Source organism: Symphalangus syndactylus, chromosome 13 (assembly GCF_028878055.3).
Source record: "Symphalangus syndactylus isolate Jambi chromosome 13, NHGRI_mSymSyn1-v2.1_pri, whole genome shotgun sequence".
Taxonomy (NCBI): Eukaryota; Metazoa; Chordata; class Mammalia; order Primates; family Hylobatidae; genus Symphalangus; species Symphalangus syndactylus.
In genome coordinates, this window is record NC_072435.2 from 25,447,102 (window position 1) to 25,469,290 (window position 22,189).

The 22,189-nt window shown below is 47.0% G+C and overlaps 1 protein-coding gene across 1 annotated transcript; it reads left to right on the plus strand.

Annotated features, from left to right (window-relative positions):
- The first annotated feature begins 5,682 nt into the window (after positions 1–5,682).
- On the plus strand, positions 5,683–21,459 carry LOC129460747 (putative protein ZNF321). Its single transcript, XM_063615665.1, is given in 4 exon segments — positions 5,683–5,787; positions 19,336–19,457; positions 20,464–20,739; positions 20,742–21,459. Coding segments are annotated over 2 exon segments (492 nt in total). The 5' UTR covers positions 5,683–5,787; positions 19,336–19,457; positions 20,464–20,480; the 3' UTR covers positions 20,975–21,459.
- The last annotated feature ends 730 nt before the right edge of the window (positions 21,460–22,189 follow it).

Sequence of the window (22,189 nt, forward strand, 5' to 3'; positions counted from 1 at the left end):
CTTGCCATGGGCATCTTCCCAGACACTGGCGTCACCGCTAGACCAAGGAGCCCTCTGGTGGCCCTGTCCAGGCATAACAGAAGGCTCGCACTCTTGTCTTCTGGTCAGTCCTCACTGTGTCCCCTCAGCTCCTATCTCTGTATGGCCTGGTTTTTCCTAGGTTATGATTATAGAGTGGGGATTATTATAATATTGGGATAAAGAGTAATTACTACCAACTAATGATTAATGATACTCATATATAATCATATCTAAGATCTATATCTGTTATGACTATTCTTGTTTTATACTTTATTATACTGGACGAGCTCGTGTCCTCGGTCTCTTGCCTCAGTGCCTGGGTGGCTTGCCGTCCACACCAAAGTGGCAGGATTACAGGCGTGAGCCACTGCAACTGGCCCTTATTTTATTTTATTTATTTTTGAGCCTGTTTTGCAGCCTTTACAAAAATCAGGGTTTTCCCACAAGATCATGAAGATTTTCACATAAGGGACCTCTGACCATTTGTGTTGGTGTTGGCAGTAAAGGTCAAGCAGGAATAAGGTAATAACATTCAAGTTCCCCATCTTTGGCCAGGTTCCTGCTTTTCTAGTTCATATTTGGACCAAACTCAGCTACTCGCGAGGCTGAGGCAAGAGAATCACTTGAACCTGGGAGGTGGAGGTTGCAGCGAGCCAAGATCGCACCATTGCACTCCAGCCTGGGCAAAAAGAAAGAAACTTAGTCTAAAAAAAAGAAAAAGTCAAGCCCCTTCTCCTCTCTCTGTCATCATAGTATGTGCTTGACTTCGCTTCTTCCCATGTCTTCTCACAAGACTTTCAGGATTAAGCAAGTCCTGGCCAAGAAACAAAAGCAAAATTGTTCCATTCCCCAGTGGATTCGCATGAAAACTGACAATAAGGTCACAATCACGCTACCATATCAAGCTGAAAATGTCACCCCTATCTGGAGAGTTGGACATGTTTTATTGGGAATATGTTTTTTTTATCTCTGAATCTGTTATGAATGCATTGGTTGGCTGGGTTCGGTAATAAATATGTGAAACATTTTATTAGAAAAAGTCAGTTGGGCACGGTGGCTCACGCCTGTAATCCTAGCACTTTGGGAGGCCAAGGCGGGTGGATCACAAGGTCAGGAGATCGAGACCATCCTGGCTAACATGGTGAAACCCCGTCTCTACTAAAAATACAAAAAATTAGATGGTCGTGGTGGTGGGTGCCTGTAGTCCCAGCTACTCGGGAGGCTGAGGCAGGAGAATGATGTGAATCCAGGAGGTGGAAGTTGCAGTGAGCCAAGATCACACCACTGCACTCCAGTCCTGGGTGACACAGAGAGACTCCATCTCAGAAAAAAATAAATAAATAAAAAATAAAAAAAGTCAAATGATGTAATTTGATAGAGTACCTTAACCTGTGTTTGTTTTTTGAGCTGGAGACTCCACTATGTTCAGTGGATCACACCTGTGGTCCACACACCTTGGGAGGCTGAGGTGGGAGGATTGCTTGAGACCAAGTCTCCTGGGAATCTTCTCGTCTTTTCTAACCCAGTTCATGACAGACTCTTGGACTTTATTGTTATGGAAAATCTATATAAAGCAATATCAGTGTGTCAAAGCATTATGTCTGTCCAAGCTTGTGAAAGGATAATAAAAATTACTAAGCCAAAGAGAAAGGTCAAGCTGGGAACTGGGACAGACAAATCTGCCTCCCATTTTATTCCTAAACAAGATAGCTACAAAGACTTTAAAAAAAAAAAGCTACATAGAGGCCGGGCACAGTGGCTCACGCCTGTAATCCCAGCATGTTGGGAGGCCGAGGTGGGCAGATCACCTGAGATTGGGTTTTCGAGACCAGCGTAACCAACATGGCGTAACCAACATTTTTAGTCTCTACTAAAAATACAAAATTAGCTGGGTGTGGTGGCGGGCGCCTGTAATTCCATTTACTCAGGAGCCTGAGGCAGGAGAATCGCTTGAACCTAGTAGTCAGAGGTTGTGGTAAGCCGAGATTTTGCCACCTGAAAGGGGGAGGACATGGTCTAAAACGATACAAATGCTGCAGAGCCACCGGGCCTATGAGCTTCCCATGGCAAAGCTGGGACTCCCTGACAACTGCACAAACTCGCGTGGGGATTTCAACATTCCGGCGCACCCAAATTCCTGGTGTGGCTGGACTGGGGGCTAGGGTGCTGCGAAAGGCAGGTTTGAAGCAGAAAGACAAAAAACACTCACCTGAGTCAGCCCCGGTCTCTCCATGCAGAACAACCATGGGCTGGTCCTGGACCCTGTCTGGGAGGGTTCTGGAACTAAGCAGGGACAAGGCAGGAGGGGAAAAGGTCACTGAGGGGGCGGGGCCTGAACAGGTGCTGGGTCGGGGCGAGAGAGTGGAGGCCGCTGTGGGGGCGGGGCCTGGGGCGGAGCAAAAGGGAGGAGGCTGCCTGGGGGCTGGCCCGGACTGCGGGCAGGAGCCTGGCCAGAGGGTTATCGCCCTCTAGGGGACGGGCTCTGGAGGGTGGGTGGTTCTAAAGGGCCAGGCCTGGAGGGGGCGAGTTTGGGCTTTCTCCTCAGCTGGGCCATGGATGTCTCCTGCTGTAATCCTCTCCCTCTAGGACTGGATCCTCCGGGTTCTGATTGGTGGATTCATTCTCTTGTGCCGTGATGTTACCCCTAATATCACATGGATGCTTCCTACCCGTTTTAAGTTAACATTTCAAACAATCGAAGGTAAAACAACTTATTGTAGTAGACCACGTGTACTGAACGCTGAATACTTTCTCCTCTTAAATTGAAAATGGTTTTAATCCAAAGCGCCTTTTTTGAGCAGGTAGAGTCTCACGTCCTGCAGGCGGGGCGACCTCCCCTCAGTCTGGGGCAGGGCGGGGGAGAGGGGCAGGGACCTCGGTAAAGGGGTGGAGTGGGGCGCTGGTTGCAGCGGGGACTGGCAGAACGGCTTATTAAACTGAGCAAGGTCCTTGGTTGTTTGAGTGGATAATGGAAAGTGAAAGGTGGTGTGCAAAACCGCCTATTACACCCAGGAGTGGAGGATAATTTCATATTTCATGGAAATAAAGTCAGGGCCCGGAGCAGTGGCTCACACCTGTAATCCCAGCACTTTGAGAGGCTGAGGCGGGAGGATTGCTTGTGCCCAGGAGCTCGAGATCAGCCTGGGCAACATAGTGAGACGTCGTCTGTACTAAAAATAAAAAAATGAGTCAGGTGTGGTGGTGCACGCCTGTGGTCCCAGCTGCTCAGGGCGCGGAGGTGGGAGAATCACTTGAGTCGGGTATTTCACGGCTGCAGTGAGCTCTAATCTCTCCACCACACTCCAGCCTGAGTGACAGAGCTAGACCCTGTCTCAAACAAACAAGGACGTAAATGAAAGGTATAATTCCTCCTTTGAAAATATAAAAAAAGATTTTTTTTTCCGTCTCTTAGGACATTTGTTTAGAAAATTTGTAAACTCATTTTCTCTGTCTTCTGTGTGGGGAAAAGAAAGAGAGATCAGATTGTTACTATGTCTATGTAGGAAAGGAAGACATAAGACACTCCATTTTGATCTGTACTAAGAAAAATTCTTCTGCTTTGAGATGCTGTTAATCTGTAACCTTAGCCCCAACCCTGTGCTCACAGAAACATGTGCTGTATTGACTGGAGGTTTAATGGAATTAGGGCTGTGCAGGATGTGCTTTGTTAAAAATGTGTTCGCAGGCAGTATGCTTGGTAAAAGTCATTGCCATTCTCCATTCTTGGTTACCCAGAGACACAGTGCACTGTGGAAGGCCGTAGGGACCTCTGCCCAAGAAAGCCTGGGTATTGTCCAGGTTTCCCCCCACTGAGACAGCCTGAGATATGGCCTTGTGGGAAGGGAAAGAACTTACAGTCCCCCAGCCTGACACCTGTAAACGGTCTGTACTGAGGAGGATTAGTGAAAGATAAAGGCCTGTCTGCAGTTGACATAAGAGGAAAGCATCTGTCTCCTGCTCATTCCTGGGAATGGAATGTCTCAGAGTAAAGCCCGATTGTACATTCTATTTACTGAGATAGGAGAAAACCGCCTTATGGCTGGAGGTGAGACATCATGGCAGCAATACTGCTTTTTACCACACTGAGATGTTTGTGTAAATTCTAACAGAAATATGGCCTACGTGCACATCCAGGCACAGCACCTTTCCTTAAACTTATTTATGACACAGTCTTTTGCTCACATGTTTTCCTGCTGACCCTCTCCCCACCATTACTGTATAGTCCTTCCACATCCCTCTCTCCAAGAGAGTAGAGATAGAGATCAATAAATACTGAGGGAACTCAGAGAGCAGTGCCGGCACGGGTCGTCCGCATGCTGAGTGCTGGTCCCCTGGGCCCATTTTTCTTCCTCTATACTTTGTCTCCGTGTCTTATTTCTTTTCTCAGTCTCTCGTCTCCACCTTAAGAGAAATACCCACAGGTGTGGAGGGGCAGGCCCCCTTCACTTCTGAGGTTTTTTTGTTTGTTTGTTTGTTTGAGACAAAGTTTTGCTCTTGTTGCCGGTGCTGGAGTGCAATGGCGTGATCTCAGCTCACCGCAACCTCTGTCTCCCGGGTTCAAACAATTCTCCTGCCTCAGCCACCAGAGTAGCTGGGATTACAGGCATGCACCAGCATGCCCGGCTAATCTTGTATTTTTACGAGAGACGGGGTTTCTCCATGTTGGTCAGGCTGGTCTCGAACTCCCGATCTCAGGCGGTCGGCCTGCCTCAGTGGTTTGACACCGGGATTACAGGCGTGAGCCACCATGCCCGGCCTGAAGTGGTATTTTTTAGAAACAACCTAAACTTTTTTTCAGCTTAATAACCCATGGATGTATTTCTGAAGGACTTGGGGTCTCTCTTTGAAAGGCAAACAACAAGAGAGATGGTACCTGTAACACAGGAGGAAATTAAATATTTCAAACATCAAATAATTCCAATTTGAAGATATGGACTTTTAAATAATTCTGAGCCTTGAAAGGAATGTGGTCATGCAACCTGAGTCCAGTGGTATGCAGATGCAACTTCCTTTTCTTTTTATTTTTTTGAGACGTAGTCTCACAATGTAAGCCAGGCTGGAGTGCAGTGGTATGATTTCGGCTTACTGCAACCTCCGCCTCCTGGGTGCGCTGTGGGAGGAGTTGTTACTTTGTCGCCCAGGCTGGCTTGGACCCCGAGGCTCAGCGATCCTCCCGCCGCTGCTTCCTGAGTAGCTGGGACCTCAGGCTTCGGGCCACCGCGCCCGAATTCCTGCTGTGTTTAAGCAGCAGGTGGTGACCTCACTCTTTCCTGGCCTGAGCACTCCGTCGCGCATCTCAGGCGGTGGCACTAGGGAAGTCTCTGAAGCTGAGCACAGGGTGGACTCTCCTTTCCCAGTGAATGGAGAATAGAAAGGGAGAGGATTTCTATTCTTTTCTGTGGTCATCAGCATGACATCCTACGTGCCGCCCAGGCAGGGCTTTGCATTTCACATTCTAGTTTGCATCCCCTTCCAGACAATTCCAGGGCTTTGGATCATGCCTCAGCCTTCCTGGCCGGTCTCGCCTCCAAAACCCGAAAAACAGAGGCTTTGGGAGCGAGGCTGAGAGATCCACAGGTCCCGCCCCGGCCCCGCCCTCTGTCGGTTCTGAAGGGCAAGGTCTCTCCCCCTCGCTCCCTGCCCCTACCTCGTCCAGGCCCCGCCCGCCTCCTCCCGGGTCCCTCCCAGGCCTGGCTTCTGTCCCCAGAGCGCAGATTCGCGCAAACCCGGAAGCGGATCGCGTGGAGTGACGGTCCCACCGCGGGGGTGAGTTTTGCTCTGTGTTGTGTTAAGTCTGCGCTTCCCGGGTCCCTGGCGCTTCTGTACCTGGGAGGTGGGGTCCTCATAGACCTGGAAGTTCTGGTCCGTCTTTCTTTACCCAGAGCAAATTGAGAAGTCCCCGTGAGAGTCCAGGGGTCGCTTCCTTTTGGGTTTAAAGTCACCATAGACTGGTCCCTTCCCGAATCTTTCTGCTATAGGGCAACGTATACACTTCCCGTCGCGTAGTTTTCCTGCTGAAAACCTTTTCCTGACTCCTCCCGACCCGCACTTTTTAAACTCCTTACCGCGAGGCGGATTCCCGCCCTGGGCTCCTCTCAGTCTTGTCTTCAGGCGCCGTCGCCCCCCACCTCCCTCCTCATGCGGGGCCCTTATGCTCCCCAGGTCTTCCCTCCGTAATCACCATTTCTCCTGAGCCCGCGTTGGGGAGGTGCCCGGGGCTGTCCTATGACACCAGGTGTTCTTGCGTGCTCTGCACCAGCCCCTGGAAAATGCGCTCCTCCGGGATGCAGGCATCTAACTCCAAAGCCCCCTGTGATTGTGTGGGCCAAAAGGATCAGGAGACTGAGAGAGCGGTAGAAAACCTGAGACAGAGAAAAGAAGAATGAGAAAGAGCATAACAGATGGCAGCGTAGAGGATGGGTGAGGGATTTGCCAAGAGACAACAAAAATAAAAAAAAAAAAGATACGAAAAACAGGAGGAGAAAAGCAACTGGAGAAAAGTAGAGAAAAGCTAGATGTACAGAGAGATGAAGAACAGCAAGGTAGGGAGAGGGGCAGCAAAGAGGGAGGCTCATCAGAGTGAGGGAGAGGACGAGGGGTTTGGAGCCAGGGGAAAAAAGAGCAGAGTTGTGCTGGTGGCAAGAACAGAGGGAGAACCACAGCAGGGAGGACACCTGGGGATCTGGGGTGATAGAGAGTGGGGACAGGGGGATTTAACAGGGAAGAGATAGTTTAACGGGGAGAGCAGAGAAGGCGCAGAGATGGGAGAAGAGGCAGAAATAGATGGAGATTGAGGATGATCGAAAGATTGGGGAGAAGGAGCAACAAGAGGTTAAATAAGTTGGGAGGATGGAGCAGAAGAGGTGGAAGAGAAGGAATAGAGAGAAGAAGGGGATAAACAGCAGAAGAGGAGAGGGGTACAAAATGAAGAGCAGAATCCCAGGGAGAAAGAAAAGAAAACAAGAGCTAGAGAGAGAAGGGGAGAATGAGAGAGATGTACAGAATTACGGAGGGAAGCACAGTAATGAAGAAAGGGGGGCTGAGCGCAGTGGCTCACGCCTGTAGTCCCAACAATTTGGGAGACTGAGGCAAGGGGATTGCTTGAGTCCAGGAGTTCGAGGCCAGCCTGGGCAACATAGTGAGACCCCCCCCATCTCTGCCAAAAGAAAAAAAATTAACTGAGTGTGATGGTGCACACCTGTAATCCCAGCTACTCTGGAGGCTGAGGCAGGAGGATCTCTTGAGCCCAGGAGGTCCAGGCTGCGGTGAGCCGAGATCATGCCACTGCACTCCAGCCTGGTCAACAGAGCAAGACCCTGTCTCAAAAGAAGAAAAGGGGCGGGGGACTTTGGGTTCACATCAGTGGGTGAGTTCATTGGATATGATTCGTCGTGACATGTTGACTTCTATGTATATAGTTTATTTATTTATTTATTTATTTATTATTATTTTGTCTTTTTTGAGACGGAGTCTCACTCTGTCCCCCAGGCTGGAGTGCAGTGGTGTGATCTCGGCTCATTGCAACCTCCACCTCCCGGGTTCACGCCATTCTCCTGCCTCAGCCTCTCCCAGTAGCTGGGACTACAGGTGCCCGCCACCACGCCCAGCTAATTTTCTGCATTTTTAGTAGAGATGGGGTTTCACCGTGGTCTCGATCTCCTGACCTCGTGATCCGCCCGCCCCGGCCTCCCAAAGTGCTGGGATTACAAGCGTGAGCCACAGCGCCCAGCCTATGTATATAGTTTAATAACTTAAAACTTGTGTAAATTATACAGATGATATTGAGAATTTTAAAATTCCTATCTATAAGACATGTACATTCTATAAATCTTGGCCTCAGAGGTTAGCTTCCACTTGGAATCCCTATTCAGCCAGAAGGTTGTGTCTTAATTCACTTGTTAGACACTCTCTTCCCTCTTCCCAGGGTGGAATAGGAAGTAGGGCAGTGAAGTGGGAGAAAAAAATCACTTTCTGTTATCATGTAATAGTTTAAATGTAATTAATTCATTTATATTTTGAGACAGCGTCTGGCTGTATTGCCCAGGCTGGAGTGCAGTGGCATGATCTCCTCTAACTGCTGCCTCCACCTCCTAGGCTTAAGTGATCCTCCTACCTTAGCCACCTGAGTAGCTGGGACCACAGGCATGAGCCATCAAGCCTGGCTAGCTTTTGTATTTTTTTTTGTAGAAAAGGGGTTTCACTATGTTTCCCAGGCTGGTCTCAAAATTCTGGGCTTAAAGGATCCTTCTGCCTCGACCTCCCAAATTACTGGGATGACAGTTGGGATTACAGAGAGGAGCCACCGCACCTGGCCTACATAGCGTTGCTTTTTTTTTTTTTTTGAGATGGAATCTTGCTCTCGCCCAGGATGGAGTGCAATGGCACAGTCTTGGCTCACTGCAATTTCCACTTCCCAAGTTCAAACGATTCTACTGTCTCAGCCTCCCGAGTAGCTGGGATTACAGGCATGAGCCACCACGTTCAGCTAAATTTGTTTTTAGTAGAGACGGGGTTTCTCCATGTTGGTCAGGCTGGTCTCGAACTCACGACCTTAGGTGATCCGCTCACCTCAGCCTCCCATATGCTGGGATTACAGGCGTGAGCCACCACACCCAGCCCATAGTACTTTTTAAAAGGGACATCAGGGCTCAGTGGCTCATGCCTGTAATCCCAGCACTCTGGGAGGCTGAGGCGGGTAGATCACAAGGATCACAAGGTCAGGAGTTTGAGACCAGCCTGACCAACATGGTGAAATCCCATCGCTCCTAAAAATTCAAAAATTACCTAGGCATGTTTGCATGCGCCTGTAATTCCAGCTACTCAGAAGGCCGAGGCAGGAGAATCACTTGAAGGTGGGAAGTGGAGGTTGCAGTGAGCCAAGATTGCGCCACTGCACTCCAACCTGGACAAGAGTGAGACTCCATCTCAAAAAAGAAAAATGGAAAAAAAAAAAAAAGGCACATCAACCCCGGGCATGGTGTCTCATGCCTGTAATCCCAGCACTTTGGGAGCCAATCACCTAAGGTCAGGAGTTCAAGACCATTCTGGCCAACATGGTGAAACCCTGTCTCTAGTAAAAATATTTAAAAAGGCCGGGCGCGGTGGCTCTCGCTTGTAATCCCAGCACTTTGGGAGGCTGAGGCGGGCGGATCACGAGGTCAGAAGATCGAGACCACGGTGAAACCCCGTCTCTACTAAAAATACAAAAAAAATTAGCCGGGCGTGGTGGCGGGCGCCTGTAGTCCCAGCTACTTGGAGAGGCTGAGGCAGGAGAATGGCGTGAACCCAGGAGGCAGAGCTTGCAGTGAGCCGAGATTGCGCCACTGCACTCCAGCCTGGGTGACAGAGCGAGACTCCGTCTCAAAAAAAAAAAAATAAAATAAAATAAAATAAAATAAAAATATTTAAAAAGTAAGTGGGCATAGTGGCGTGCACCTGTAGTTCCAGCTGCTCAGGAGGTTGAGGCATGAGAATCACATGAACTTGGGAGGTAGAGGTTGCAGTGAACTGAAATGGTACCACTGCACTGTAGCCTGGGGGGCAGAGCGAGGCTTCATCTCAAAAAAAAAAAAAAAATTATAAAATAAAAAAAGGGACATCAAAAGTGCTTTTGTTCTCGTTGTGTAATAGATTTCCTTTTTTTTTTCTTTCTGGTTCCTCTTCATTTCTTTCTTTTTTTTTCTTTCTGTTTTTTTTCTTTTTTGTAGTTTGACTTTGAGATAAATGTTAATTTTAAAATTTCCTTTTTTAATCCATAATCCCTTCTTCTGAAAGATGCCTTTGTGGCATGCTGTAATCTGCTCACATCTTTCCTTTCTGTACACGTGTATGTTCTAGTTATCTTCCCATTGACATCTGAATTTGTTTGATTTTTAATAAACAATTTCAAAGTAGTTTCTGTTTGAAATTAGTTGCATCTGGTTCAGATCGAGGTCTGCATGCTTTCTACCCTTTATTATTTGTTGGAAACCTTTAACATCAAAATGTAGTTTAAGCAGTTAGTCTATTTTTCAGTTTTCTTTCTTTATGTCGTTTGTTACAGTCTTGAGCTATGAGCTATTAAGTGCATGTTTCCCTCAAAGCCCTCTGGTCCATGTGGACAAATGTTGAAAGCCCAACTCCTCACTGTGCCTCCACAGCCCTGTGTCCCTGGCCCCTGCCAGTGTGCCACCTCCTCCTGGGAGCTTGCCCTCATCTCATGACTCCCTCTGCCCTAGTCACATTTGCTTTTCTCTTTTCCCAAAAATCAAAATCCTACCTGTCTCTGGTCATTGTCCCTGCTCTTACCTATGTCCCTAAATGATCATGGCCCTGTCCCTATCTCCTCCTTCAGGTCTAGGCTCAGGGATGTCTTCCATGCCCTCCCACCCCCATCTGAAGTTCCCTCTGCCCGTCAGTCTTTATCACGTTACTCAGATTTTATCATCTCTGCATCAATCACATCAGAAACGCTCGTTTTATTTTTTTATTTTTTATTTTTTGAGACAGAATCTCACTCTATCATCCAGGATGTGAGTGCAGTCTCATGACTTCACTCCCTGCAACCTCTGTCTCCTGGGTTCAAGCAATTCTTTTGTCTCACCTCACAAGTAGCTGAGATTACAGATGTGTGCCACAACACCCGGCTAATTTTTGTATTTTAATTTTAATTTAATTTAATTTTACTTTTGAGTCTTAATCTGTCACCCAGGCTGGAGTGCAGTGGCACGATCTTGGCTCACTGCAACCTCTGCCTCCCAGGTTAAAGCGATTCTCCTGCCTCAGCCTCCTGAGTAGCTGGGATTACAGATGCTCACCAAGCCCAGCTACTTTTTGTACTTTTAGTAGAGATGGGGTTTCACCATGTTGGCCAGGCTGGTCTGGAACTCCTAACCCCAAGTAATCCACCTGTCTCAGCCTCCCAGAGTGCTAGGATTACAGGCATGAGCCAACTCACCTGCTCCTATTTTTGTATTTTTAGTAGAGATAGGGTTTCACCATGTTGGCCAGGCTGGTCTCGAACTCGTGACCTCAGGTGATACGTCTGCCTCAGTGCTGGGATTACAGGCGGGAGCCACCATGCCCGCCCAGAGACACCTTTCTGCATGGGTTGTTTTGAATGTTTTGGGTCTCCCTTCGCTGGAGGACGCACAGTTCTCATCTTGGCCACAGGACAACTGCAGCACCTACTCTGGGGTTGTGATTTAGATGCTGAGGCGTCCTCAGGGAAGACTCGGGGCTTGGGGCAAGTGTGAGGATGGTCCCACATTTCTTCTGGAAATTTCAACTCTGATTGATCTGAACTTCCTGTGGCTAATTATTTCAGTCAAAATAAGAGGAGAAGGCCTCACTAAGGTCAGAAAAGCCCTACAGACCAGACCCTGTGTCCTCAGGCAGTGCCGAGGCATCCCCATTTTTGCCATCTGTGTCACTGCCTTACTCCAGCTCCTGGGTCTTCCATGCTCTGCACATCACCAGGGCCCAGTTTGGCCATTATGGGCAGGGACTTTGCCACCAGCAGGTGATGAGCTCAGAGTCAGGGGTCCTGGATTCCCTTCAGGAAGGGTGGGGAGAAGGTCAGGGACCTGAGGGGCATGAAGGACACACTCCTACACAACTAGTTCTGTTCCGGAGGAGCTGGAGGCTCCATGACTTCAGGAAAGATTCTTCCAAGGATCAGAGTGCAAACAGCACAGTGAACTGCAGCCCGAGGGCCACCTCCTCCTGCCAGGCCAGTGGCGATGACGCTCTACTGGCTTTTCCTTGCCTGTCACAGCACATGAGCATACACACACACACACACACACACACACACAGTCACAAGGCAGCTGGGGAGCCAAAGGTCAAGATGCTATAATGTAAATGTGTGGCCAGGTGCGGTGGCTCACGCCTGTAGTTCTACCACTTTGTGAAGGGATCCTGCCCCTCCAACACCCATGGGTATTTCTCACAAGGTGGAGATGAAAGACTGAGAAAAGAGATAAAGTATAGAGGGAGAAAAGTGGGCCCAGGGGACCGGCGGTCAGCAAGTGAGGACCTGCACCAGCATCGGCCTCTGAGTTCCCTCAGTATTTATTGATCACTATCTCTACTGTCTCAGTAAGGGGGATGTGGCAGGACTATAGGGTGATGGTGGGGAGAGGGTCAGCAGGAAAACGTGTGAGCAAAGGACTCTGTGTCATAAATAAATTTAAGGAAAGGTGCTGTGCCTGGATGTACACGTAGGCCGGATTTATGTTTGACTTTACACAAACATCTCGGTGCAGTAAAGAGCAGTATTGCCGCCATGATGTCTCACCTCCAGCCATAAGGCGGTTTTCTCCTATCTCAGAACAGAATGTCTGGTCGGTTTTACACTGAGTCATTCCATTCCCAGGGATGAGCAGGAGAACAGATGCTTTCCCCTTATCTCAATGGCACAGAGGCCTTCCTCTTTCACTAACCCTCCTCAGCACAGACCCTTTACAGGTGTCGGGCTGGGGGACAGTCAGGCCTTTCCCTTCCCATGAGGCCATATCTCAGGCTGTCTCAGTTGGGGGGGAACCTGGACAATATCCAGGATTTCTTGGGCAGAGGTCCCTGCGACTTTCCACAGTGCATTGTGTCCCTGGTTAATTGAGAATGGAGAATGGCGATGCCTATCACCAAGCATACTGCCTGCAAAAACATTTTTACCAAGGCACATCCTGCACAGCCCTAGATCCATTAAACCTTGAGTCAATACACCACATGTTTCTGTGAGCACAGGGTTGGGACAAAAGTTAAAGATTAACAGCATCTTAAAGTAGAACAAGTTTTCTTAGTACAGATCAAAGTGGAGTTTCTTTTGTCTTCCTTTTTCAACATAGACACAGTAACAATCTGATCTCTCCTTCTTTTCCTCACAGTGCACCACAGAGCTTGGCTATTTTTTTGTATTTTTAGTAGAGATGGGGTTTCGCCATATTGGTCAGGCTGGTCTCGAATTCCTGACCTCGTGATTTGCCCGCCTCGGCCTTTCAAAGTGCTAGGATTACAGCCATGAGCCACCGTTCCCCGCAGTGCCTGGCTAATTTTTGTATTTTTAGTAGTGATGAACTTCCTACATATTGGTCAGGCTAGTCTCGAACTCCCAACCTCAAGTGATCCACCCGCCTGTTTTTTAAAACAAGTTAATGCTTTTAGATGGCTTAACATATTGGAAGTTTTATAGTACAGACTCTAAACTTTTTTTGTTTGATAAGATTTGTCAGCCTTCGGTGACGTTGATGATGAGATGCCCCTTTTCCTGTCTCGCTCATTTCACTGTTCTATCAGAAATAGCTTACACTGGCCAGCCGCGGCGGCTCACGCCTCTAATTCCAGCACTTAGAAAGGCCGAGGTGGGTAGATTGCTTGAGGTTTGAAGTTTGAGACCAGTTGCACAAACATAATGAAACTTCGAATCTACTAAGTGAAAATAAAATTGGCTGAACGCGATGGCTCACCCGTGTAATCCCAACATTTTGGGAGGCTGAGAAAGACAGATCACCTCAGGTCAGAAGTTCAAGACCAGCCTGGCCAACATGGTGAAACCCCGTCTCAACTAAAAATACAGAAATTAGCTGGGCATGGTGGCATGCACCTGTAATCCCAGCTACTTGGGAGGCTGAGACAGGAGAATCACTTGAGCCTGGGAGGCTATGCTGCAGTGAGCCATGATCGTGCCACTGCCCTCCAACCTGGGTGACAGTGGGAGACTCCGTCTTCCCCCCACAAAAAAAAATTAACCAGGCATGGTGGCGTGTGCCTTAGTCCCAGCTACTCCAGAGGCTGAGGCGGGAGGATCTCCTCAGGCAGGAGAATCGTGCCACTACACCCTAGTCTGGGTGATGAAGCGTGACTCAGTCTCAAAAACAGACAAAAAAAGAAATAGCGTAAACTAGAAAGCTTCAGACACAGAAATTTATTTCTCATGAATCTGGAAAGTGGAAAATCCAAGAGCAAGATGTCAACCAGATTGGTTCCTGGTGAGATCCTTCTTCATGGTTTAGTCCAGCCATCTTCCGCTTGTGTCCTGACATGGTGTAAAGAGGAACAGACAACCAACACTTTACTGTCTCTTTTTTATAAAAGCACTAGTCCTGGCCGGGAGCTGTGGCTCATGCCTGTAATCCCAGCACTTTGGGAGGCTGAGGCAGCTGGATCACCTGAGGTCGGGAGTTCAAGACCAGACTGACCAACATGGAGAAACCACGTCTCTATTAAAACTACAAATTTAGCCGTATGCGGTGGCGCATGGCTGTAATCCCAGTTACTCGGGAGGCTGAGGCAGAAGAATAGCTTGAACTGAGGAGACTGAGGTTGTGGTGATCCAAGATCATGTAATTGCACTCCAGCCTGGGCAACAAGAGCAAAACTCCATCTCAAAAATCAATAAATAAACAAAAAATAGGCCGAGTGCGGTGGCTCATGCCTGTAATCCCAGCACTTTGGGAGGCCGAGGCGGGCGGATCACGATGTCAGGAGATCGAGACCATCCTGGATAACATGGTGAAACCCCGTCTCTACTAAAAATACAAAAAAAAAAAAAAATAGCCAGGGCTGGGCACGGTGGCCCACACCTGTAATCCCAGCACTTTGGGAGGCCGAGGAGGGTGGATCACGAGGTCAGGAGATCGAGACCATCCTGGCTAACACGGTGAAACCCCTTCTCTACTAAAAATACAAAAAAATTAGCTGGGTGTGGTGGCAGGCGCCTGTAGTCCCAGCTACTCAGGAGGCTGAGGCAGGAGAATGGCATGAACCCGGGAGGCAGAGCTTGCAGTGAGCCGAGATCACGCCATTGCACTCTAGCCTGGGCGACAGAGCGAGACTCCGTCTCAAAAAACAAAAAAAAAAGAAAAAAGAAAAAGAAAAGCATTAGTCCTATTCATGAATAGTCAACACAGATAACCAAATTCTCTAAAAGGCCTCATCTGCAGGAACATCCTATTGGAGAATAAGAAATCTGATAATGGCTTTTAGCCAATACAAACATTTATGCCATAGAGCCTGCATCATATTTTTTGTTTTTGTTGTGCAATTTGTTTTCTACAAAATTTTCTCTGACTCAGCTTATAAATTTTCCCAGTACGCATTCTATGTTTTGCATTTTATGCATAGCAAACTATATAACTAAGGGCAATGCATTGTGGGGAAAAGAAAGAGAGATGAGATTGTTACTGTGTCTATGTAGATAAAGGAAGACATAGGAAACTCCATTTTGATTGGTATTAAGAAAAATTGTTTTGCTTTGAGATGCTGTTAATCTGTAACTTTAGCCCTAACCCTGTGCTCACAGAAACATGTGCTATATTGAATCAAAGTTTAATGGATTTAGGGCTGTGCAGGATGTGCTTTTTTAAATTTATTTTTATTATTTTTATATTTTGTGACAGAGTTTCATTCTTGTTGCCCAGGCTGGAGTGCAATGGCACGATCTCAGCTCACCGCAACCTCCACCTCCCAGGTTCAAGCGATTCTCCTGCCTCAGCCTCCCTAGTAGCTGGGATTACAGGCATGTGCCACCACGCCTGACTAATTTTGTATTTTTAGTAGAGATGTGGTTTCTCCATGTTGGTCAGGCTGGTCTGGAATTCCTGACCTCAGGTGATCCGCCCGCTTCAGCCTCCCAAAGTGCTGGGATTACAGGCGTGAGCCATCACGCCCGGCTTATTTTTTTATTTTTGAGACGGAGTCTCGCTCTGTCTCCCAGCTGGTGTGCAGTGGCACAATCTCGGCTCACTGAAAGCTCCGCCTCCTGGGTTCATGCCATTCTCCTGCCTCAGCCTCCTGAGTAGCTGGGATTACAGGTGTCTGCCACCACGCCCGGCTAATTTTTTTTTTTGTATTTTTAGTAGACATGGGGTTTCACCGTATTAGCCAGATGGTCTCGATCTCCTGACCTCGTGATCCGCCCGCCTCAGCCTCCAAAAGTGCTGGGATTACAGGCATGAGCCACCGCGCCTGGCAGGATGTGTCTTGTTAACAACGTTTGCAGGCAATATGCCTAGTAAAAGTCATCGCCATTCTCCGTTCTCTATTAACAAGAGGCACAATGCACTGCGAAAAGCTACAGGAACCTCTGCCCAAGAAAGCCTGGGTATTGTCCAAGTTTTCCCCCCACTGAGACAGACTGCGATATGGCCTCGTGGGAAGGGAAAGACCTTACATCCCACAGCCAGACACCCGTAAAGGATCAGTGCTGAGGAGGAGTTGTGAAAGAGGGAGGCTTCTTTGCAGTTGAGATAAGAGGAAGGCTTCTGTCGGCTGGGCGCAGTGGCTATGCCTGTAATCCCACCACTTTGGGCGGCCGAGGTGGGCGGATCACGAGGTAAAAAGATCGAGACCATCCTGGCTAACATGATGAAACTCCGTCTCTACTAAAAATATAAAAAATTAGCCAGGCGTGGTGGTGGGCATCTGTAGTCCCAGCTACTCGGGAGGCTGAGGAAGGAGAATAGCGTGAACCTGGGAGACGGAGCTGGCAGTGAGCCGAGATCCTGCCACTGCACTCCAGCCTGGGCGACAGAGTGGGACTCCATCTCAAAAAAAAAAAAAAAAAAAAGAGGAAGACTTCTGTCTCCTGCTCATCCCTGGGAATGGAATGTCACGGTGTAAAGCCGACCATTCCCATTGGTTCTATTCTGAGATAGGAGAAAAGTGCCCCATGGCTGGAGGTGAGATATCCTGGCAGCAATACTGCTCTGTTACTCTTTCCTACACTGAGATGTTTGGGTGAAGAGAAACATAAATCTAGCCTACCTGCACATCCGGGCACAGTACCTTTCCTTGAACTTATTCATGATACAGATTCCTTTGCTCACATGTTTCCCTGCTGACCTTCTCCCCACCTGTTGCCCTGCTACACTCCCCTCGCTAAGATAGTAAAAATAATGATCAATAAATACTGAGGGAACTCAGGCCGGCTCAGGTCCTCGCACGCTGTGTGCCAGTCTCCTGGGCCTACTGTTCTTTCTCTATACTTTGTCTCTGTGTCTTATTTCTTTTCTGAGTCTCTCGTCCCACCTGATGAGAAATACCCACAGGTGTGGAGGGTCAGGCCCCCTTCAATGCATATATATAGAACTTATAGGGTCCAGCCGTACGGGGCTTAGCGGGTATTCTCCCCGCGTGCGGAGACAAGAGATTGTAATAAGTAAACACACAAGACAAAGAGATAAAGAGAAAACAGCTGGGCTTGGGGGACCACTACCATCAAGTTGAGGAGACCTGTAGTGGCCCCGAACGGCTGGGCTCGCTGATATTTATTGCATGCAAGACAAGGGGGCAGGGTAAGGAGGGTGAATCTTCTAAGCGATTGACAAGGTGAAAAAAGTCACGTGATCACAGGACTGGGGGTGCTTCCCTCTTAGGTAGCTGAAGCAGAGAGAGAAGGGAGCATACGTCAGCGTTTTCTTCTATGCACTTATAAGAAAGATCAAAGACTTCAAGACTTTTGCTATTTCTTCTACCGTTATCTACTATGAACTTCAAAGAGGAGCCAGGAGTAAGGGAGGAGCATGAAAGTGGACAAGGAGCGTGACCATTGAAGCACAGCACCACAGGGAGGGGTTTAGGCCTCCGGATGATTGCGGGCAGGCCTGGATAATATCCAGCCTTCCACAAGAAGCTGGTGGAGCAGAGTGTTCCCTGACTCCTCCAAAGAAAGGAGACTCCCTTTTGTAGTCTGCTAAGTAACGGTTGCCTTCCCAGACACTGGCATTACCGCTTGAACAAGGAGCCCTCAAGCAGCCCTTATGCGGGAGTGTCAGAGGGCTCACCTCTTGCCTTCTAGGTCACTTCTCACCATGTCCCTTCAGCACCTGACCCTATACCCGCCGGTTATTCCTAGGTTATATTAGTAATGCAACAAAGAGTAATATTAAAAGCTAAAGATTTATACTGTTTATAATAATGATTGATAATTGTCCATGATCATCTCTATATCTAATTTGTATTATGACTATTCTTATTCTAACTATTTTCTTTATTGTACTGAAATGGTTTGTGCCTTCAGTCTCTTGCCTCTGCACCTGGGTAATCCTCTGCCCACAAGAACTGCCTCAGCCTCCCAAGTAGCTGGGATTACAAGTGCCCACCACCATGTCCAGCTGATTTTTTTGTGTTTTTAGTAGAGATGGGGTTTCCCCATGTTGGCCAGGCTGGTCTCAAACTCCTGACCTCATAATCCACCAGCCTCAGCCTCCCAAAGTGCTGGAATTACAGGTGTGAGCCACCGTGCCTGGCCGTTAGTCAATTCTTATTCCTTTTAATGCTGTGTCGTGTCTTGTCTTGTCTTCTTTCTTTCTTTCTTTCTTTCTTTCTTTCTTTCTTTCTTTCTATTTCTTTCTTTTCTGAGATAGAGTCTGGCTCTGTCCCCCAGGCTGGAGTGCAGTGGCGCAATCTTGGCTCACTGCAACCTCCCGGGTTCACGCCATTCTCCTGTCTCAGCTTTCGGAGTAGCTGGGCCTACAGATATCTGCCACCACGCCCAGCTAATGTTTTGTATTTTTAGTAGACACGGGGTTTCACCGTGTTAGCCAAGATGGTCTCGATCTCCTGACCTCGTGATCCGCCCAACTGTGCCTCTCAAAGTGCTGGGATTACAGGTGTGAGCCACCACGTCCAGCATTGTTGTGTATTTTCTTGACCTCCTACATCAGATCTCAGCCTCTCAAAGTGCTGGGATTACAGGCGTGAGCCACCGTGTCCAGCACTGTTGTGTATTTTCTTGACCTCCTACATCAGATCTCGGCCTCTCAAAGTGCTGGGATTACAGGCGTAAGCCACCGTGCCCAGCATTGTTGTGTATTTTCTTGACATCCTAAATCAGAGGGTAGCGATCTTTTTTTTTTTTTTTGAGACGGAGTCTTGCTCTGCACCAGGCTGGAGTGCAGTGGGACGATCTCTGCTCACTGCAACCTCCACCTCCCGGGTTTAAGCGATTCTTCTGCCTCAGCCTCCAGAGTAGCTGGGATTACAGGCACACACCACCATGCCTAGCTAATTTTTGTATTTTTAGTAGAGACGGCGTTTCACCATGTTGGCCAGGATGGTCTCAATCTCTTGACCTTTTGATCCGCCTGCCTCAGCCTCCTAAAAGTGCTGAGACTACAAGCGTGAGCCACCACGCCTGGCCTAGAAGGTGGTGATCTTACTATGTATTTCAGGTCTTATATGGTGTGCTGGTGGTTAATAGACCTTGTGGCTTTTTTCTTAAGAGAGAATTGTTTACAATTCTGCAGGCTGTATAAATGTACTTATTTTCTTGCTGGTTTTATCATGGGTTACAATATATTATTAATTTTTCTGATTTTACATATGGCTTTTCAGTATGTGGTAGGCAATATAACTGACACACTTCACTCGTTAATGACACGAAGTGCCACCAGGCGCAGAGGCTCACACCTGTAATCCCAGAACTTCGGGGAGCCAAGGCGTGCGGATCACTTGAGGTCAGGAGATTGAGACCAGCCTGGCCAACATGGTGAAACCCCATCTCTACTAAAAATACAAAAATTAGCTGTGCATAGTGGCACGTGCCTGTAATCCCAGCTATTCAGGAGGCTGAGGCAGGAGAATCATTTCAACAGTGGACACGAAAGTTGTAGTGAGCTGAGATCATGCCATTGCACTCCAGCCTGGAGTGCAAGATTCTGTCTGAAAAAAATAAAACTACCAATTTTTTTTTTTAAGTCATAAAGTGCCTGTTCGGCATGTATAAAGGTAATTTTATGATATTTATCCAGAAAAATATTATATTAACATTTTCTTTTATTGTTTTCTCTTTTTTTGGAAAAAAAAGTCTGACTTTGTCACCCAGGCTTAATTGCAGTGGTGCGATCTCGGCTCACTGCAACTTCTCCCTCCCAGGTTCAACCAATTCTTCTGCCTCAGCCTCCTGAGCAGCTGGGAATACAGGTGCAAGCCATGACACCCGGCTAAGTTTTGTAATCTTTTGTTATCTTCTCAGTGCTATGATTGTTTGACAATACAGAATCTCCATTGATTTTGGTTATCCTTACATGAGCTTGTTGTGTATTATTTACCAATATAGCATATTGTGTGGTCCTATAGCATTTATTTGTGTACAGTAAATATGCTGTAAGTATGAAGAATACATTTTTTTCTTCTTTCATAGACAGTGATATGTTTTTTGTAAACTCTCATACACTTTAGGGTCACAGTGGAAAAACACTCCTTACTTTAGGCTTACACATGTTTGTGCCCTGTCAGTGTTTTGTCATGATATTGGAAATAGGCTTCCATAGAAATGATTTGAAGAACATGCAATCGCCCTTTATTTATTATAGAATCTTACTCCTTTCGTGTTCCTAAACTTTGAAGCTCATGTTTGGAAAGTTTAAAATAAGAATTGTTTTTTTGGTTCATATTTACACATTTCAGTATTATTTACCATCTGTGCTTAATTAGAAACCTATTGGTGTTTATATTTTGTAGATATCTCTTCCAAATGCATGATGAAGGAGTTCTCATCCACGGGACAAGGCAATACAGAAGTGATCCACACAGGGACATTGCAAAGACATGAAAGTCATCCCATTAGAGATTTTTGCTTACAGGAAATTGAGAAAGATATTCATGACTTTGAGATTCAGTGGCAAGAAGATGAAAGAAATGGTCATGAAGCACCCATGACAAAAATCAAAGAGTTGACTGGTAGTACAGACCGAAATGATCAAAGGCATGCTGGAAACAAGCCTATTAAAGATCAGCTTGATCAAGCTTTCATTCGCATCTGCCTGAACTCCACATATTTCAGCCCGAATGGAAAATTGGTAATCAAGTTGAGAAGTCTATCAACAATGCCTCCTTAATTTCAACATCCCAAAGAATTTCTTGTAGTCCCAAAACCCATATTTCTAATAATTATGGGAATAATTCCCTCCATTCTTCATTACTCACACAAAAAACGAGAAGTACACATGAGAGAAAAATCTTTCCAATGTAATGAGAGTGGAAAATCCTTTAATTATAGCTTACTCTTAAGGAAACAACAGATAATCCATTTAGGATAGAAACAATATAAATGTGATGTATGTGACAAGGTCTTTAATCAGAAGTGATTCCTTGTATGCCATAGTAGATGTTACACTGGTGAGAAACCTTACAATTGTTATGAGTGTGGCAACACCTTCAGTCAGACGTCATCCTTTACATGCTATCATAGACTTCATACTGGAGGGAAACCTTACAAGTGTAGTGAGCGTAACAAGACCTTCGGTTGAAATTCAGCCCTTGTAATTCATAAGGCAATTCATACTGGAGAGAATCCTTATAAGTGTAATGAATGTGGCAAGGTTTTTAATCAGAAAGCACACCTTGCATGTCATCATACACTTCATACTGGAGAGAAACCTTACAAACGTGAAGAATGTGAAAAAGTTTTCAGTCGCAAATCACATCTTGAAAGACAAAAGAAAAACTTAAAAGAGATGGCGTTGCCCTTGTTTTTGAGAATGCCCTACTGTGTAAGTGGTAGCGTTCTTTCTTTTTTTTTTTTTTTAAGACGGAGTCTCACCTGAGCGAGACTCTGTACCGGCCGTATTTATTATTGTTATTAATTTTTTGTTTTTGAGACGGAGTTTCACTCGTTGCCCAGGCTGGAGTGCAATGGCGCAAACTTGGCTCACCACAACCTCTGTCTGTTGGGCTCAAGCGATTCTCCTGCCTCAGCTTCCCAAGTAGCTGGGACTACAGATGCGTGCCACCATGCCTGGTTAATTTTTGTATTTATTGTGGAGACGGGGTTTCTCCATATTGGTCAGGCTGGTCTTGAACTCTTGACCTCAGGTCATCCACCTGCCTCGGCCTTCCAAAACGCTAGGCTTACAGGCTTGAGCCACCGCGTCCGGCCTGAAGTGGTATTTTTTAGAAAGTAACTAAACCTTTTTTCAGTTTAATGACCCAGGGATGTATTTCTGAAGGACCTGGGAGCGATCCTTGTAAGGCAAACGACAAGGGAGATAGTACCTGTATCTTAGTAGGAAATTAAATAATTCAAACATCAAATGTTTCAAATTAAAAACTACTGACCTTTAAATAATTCTGAGCCTTGAGAGGAAAGTGGTCATGCAACCACAGTCCAGTGGCATGCAGGCGCAACTTTTTTTTTTTTTTTTTGAGACAGAATCGCTCTCTGTCGCCCAAGCTGGAGTGCAGTGGT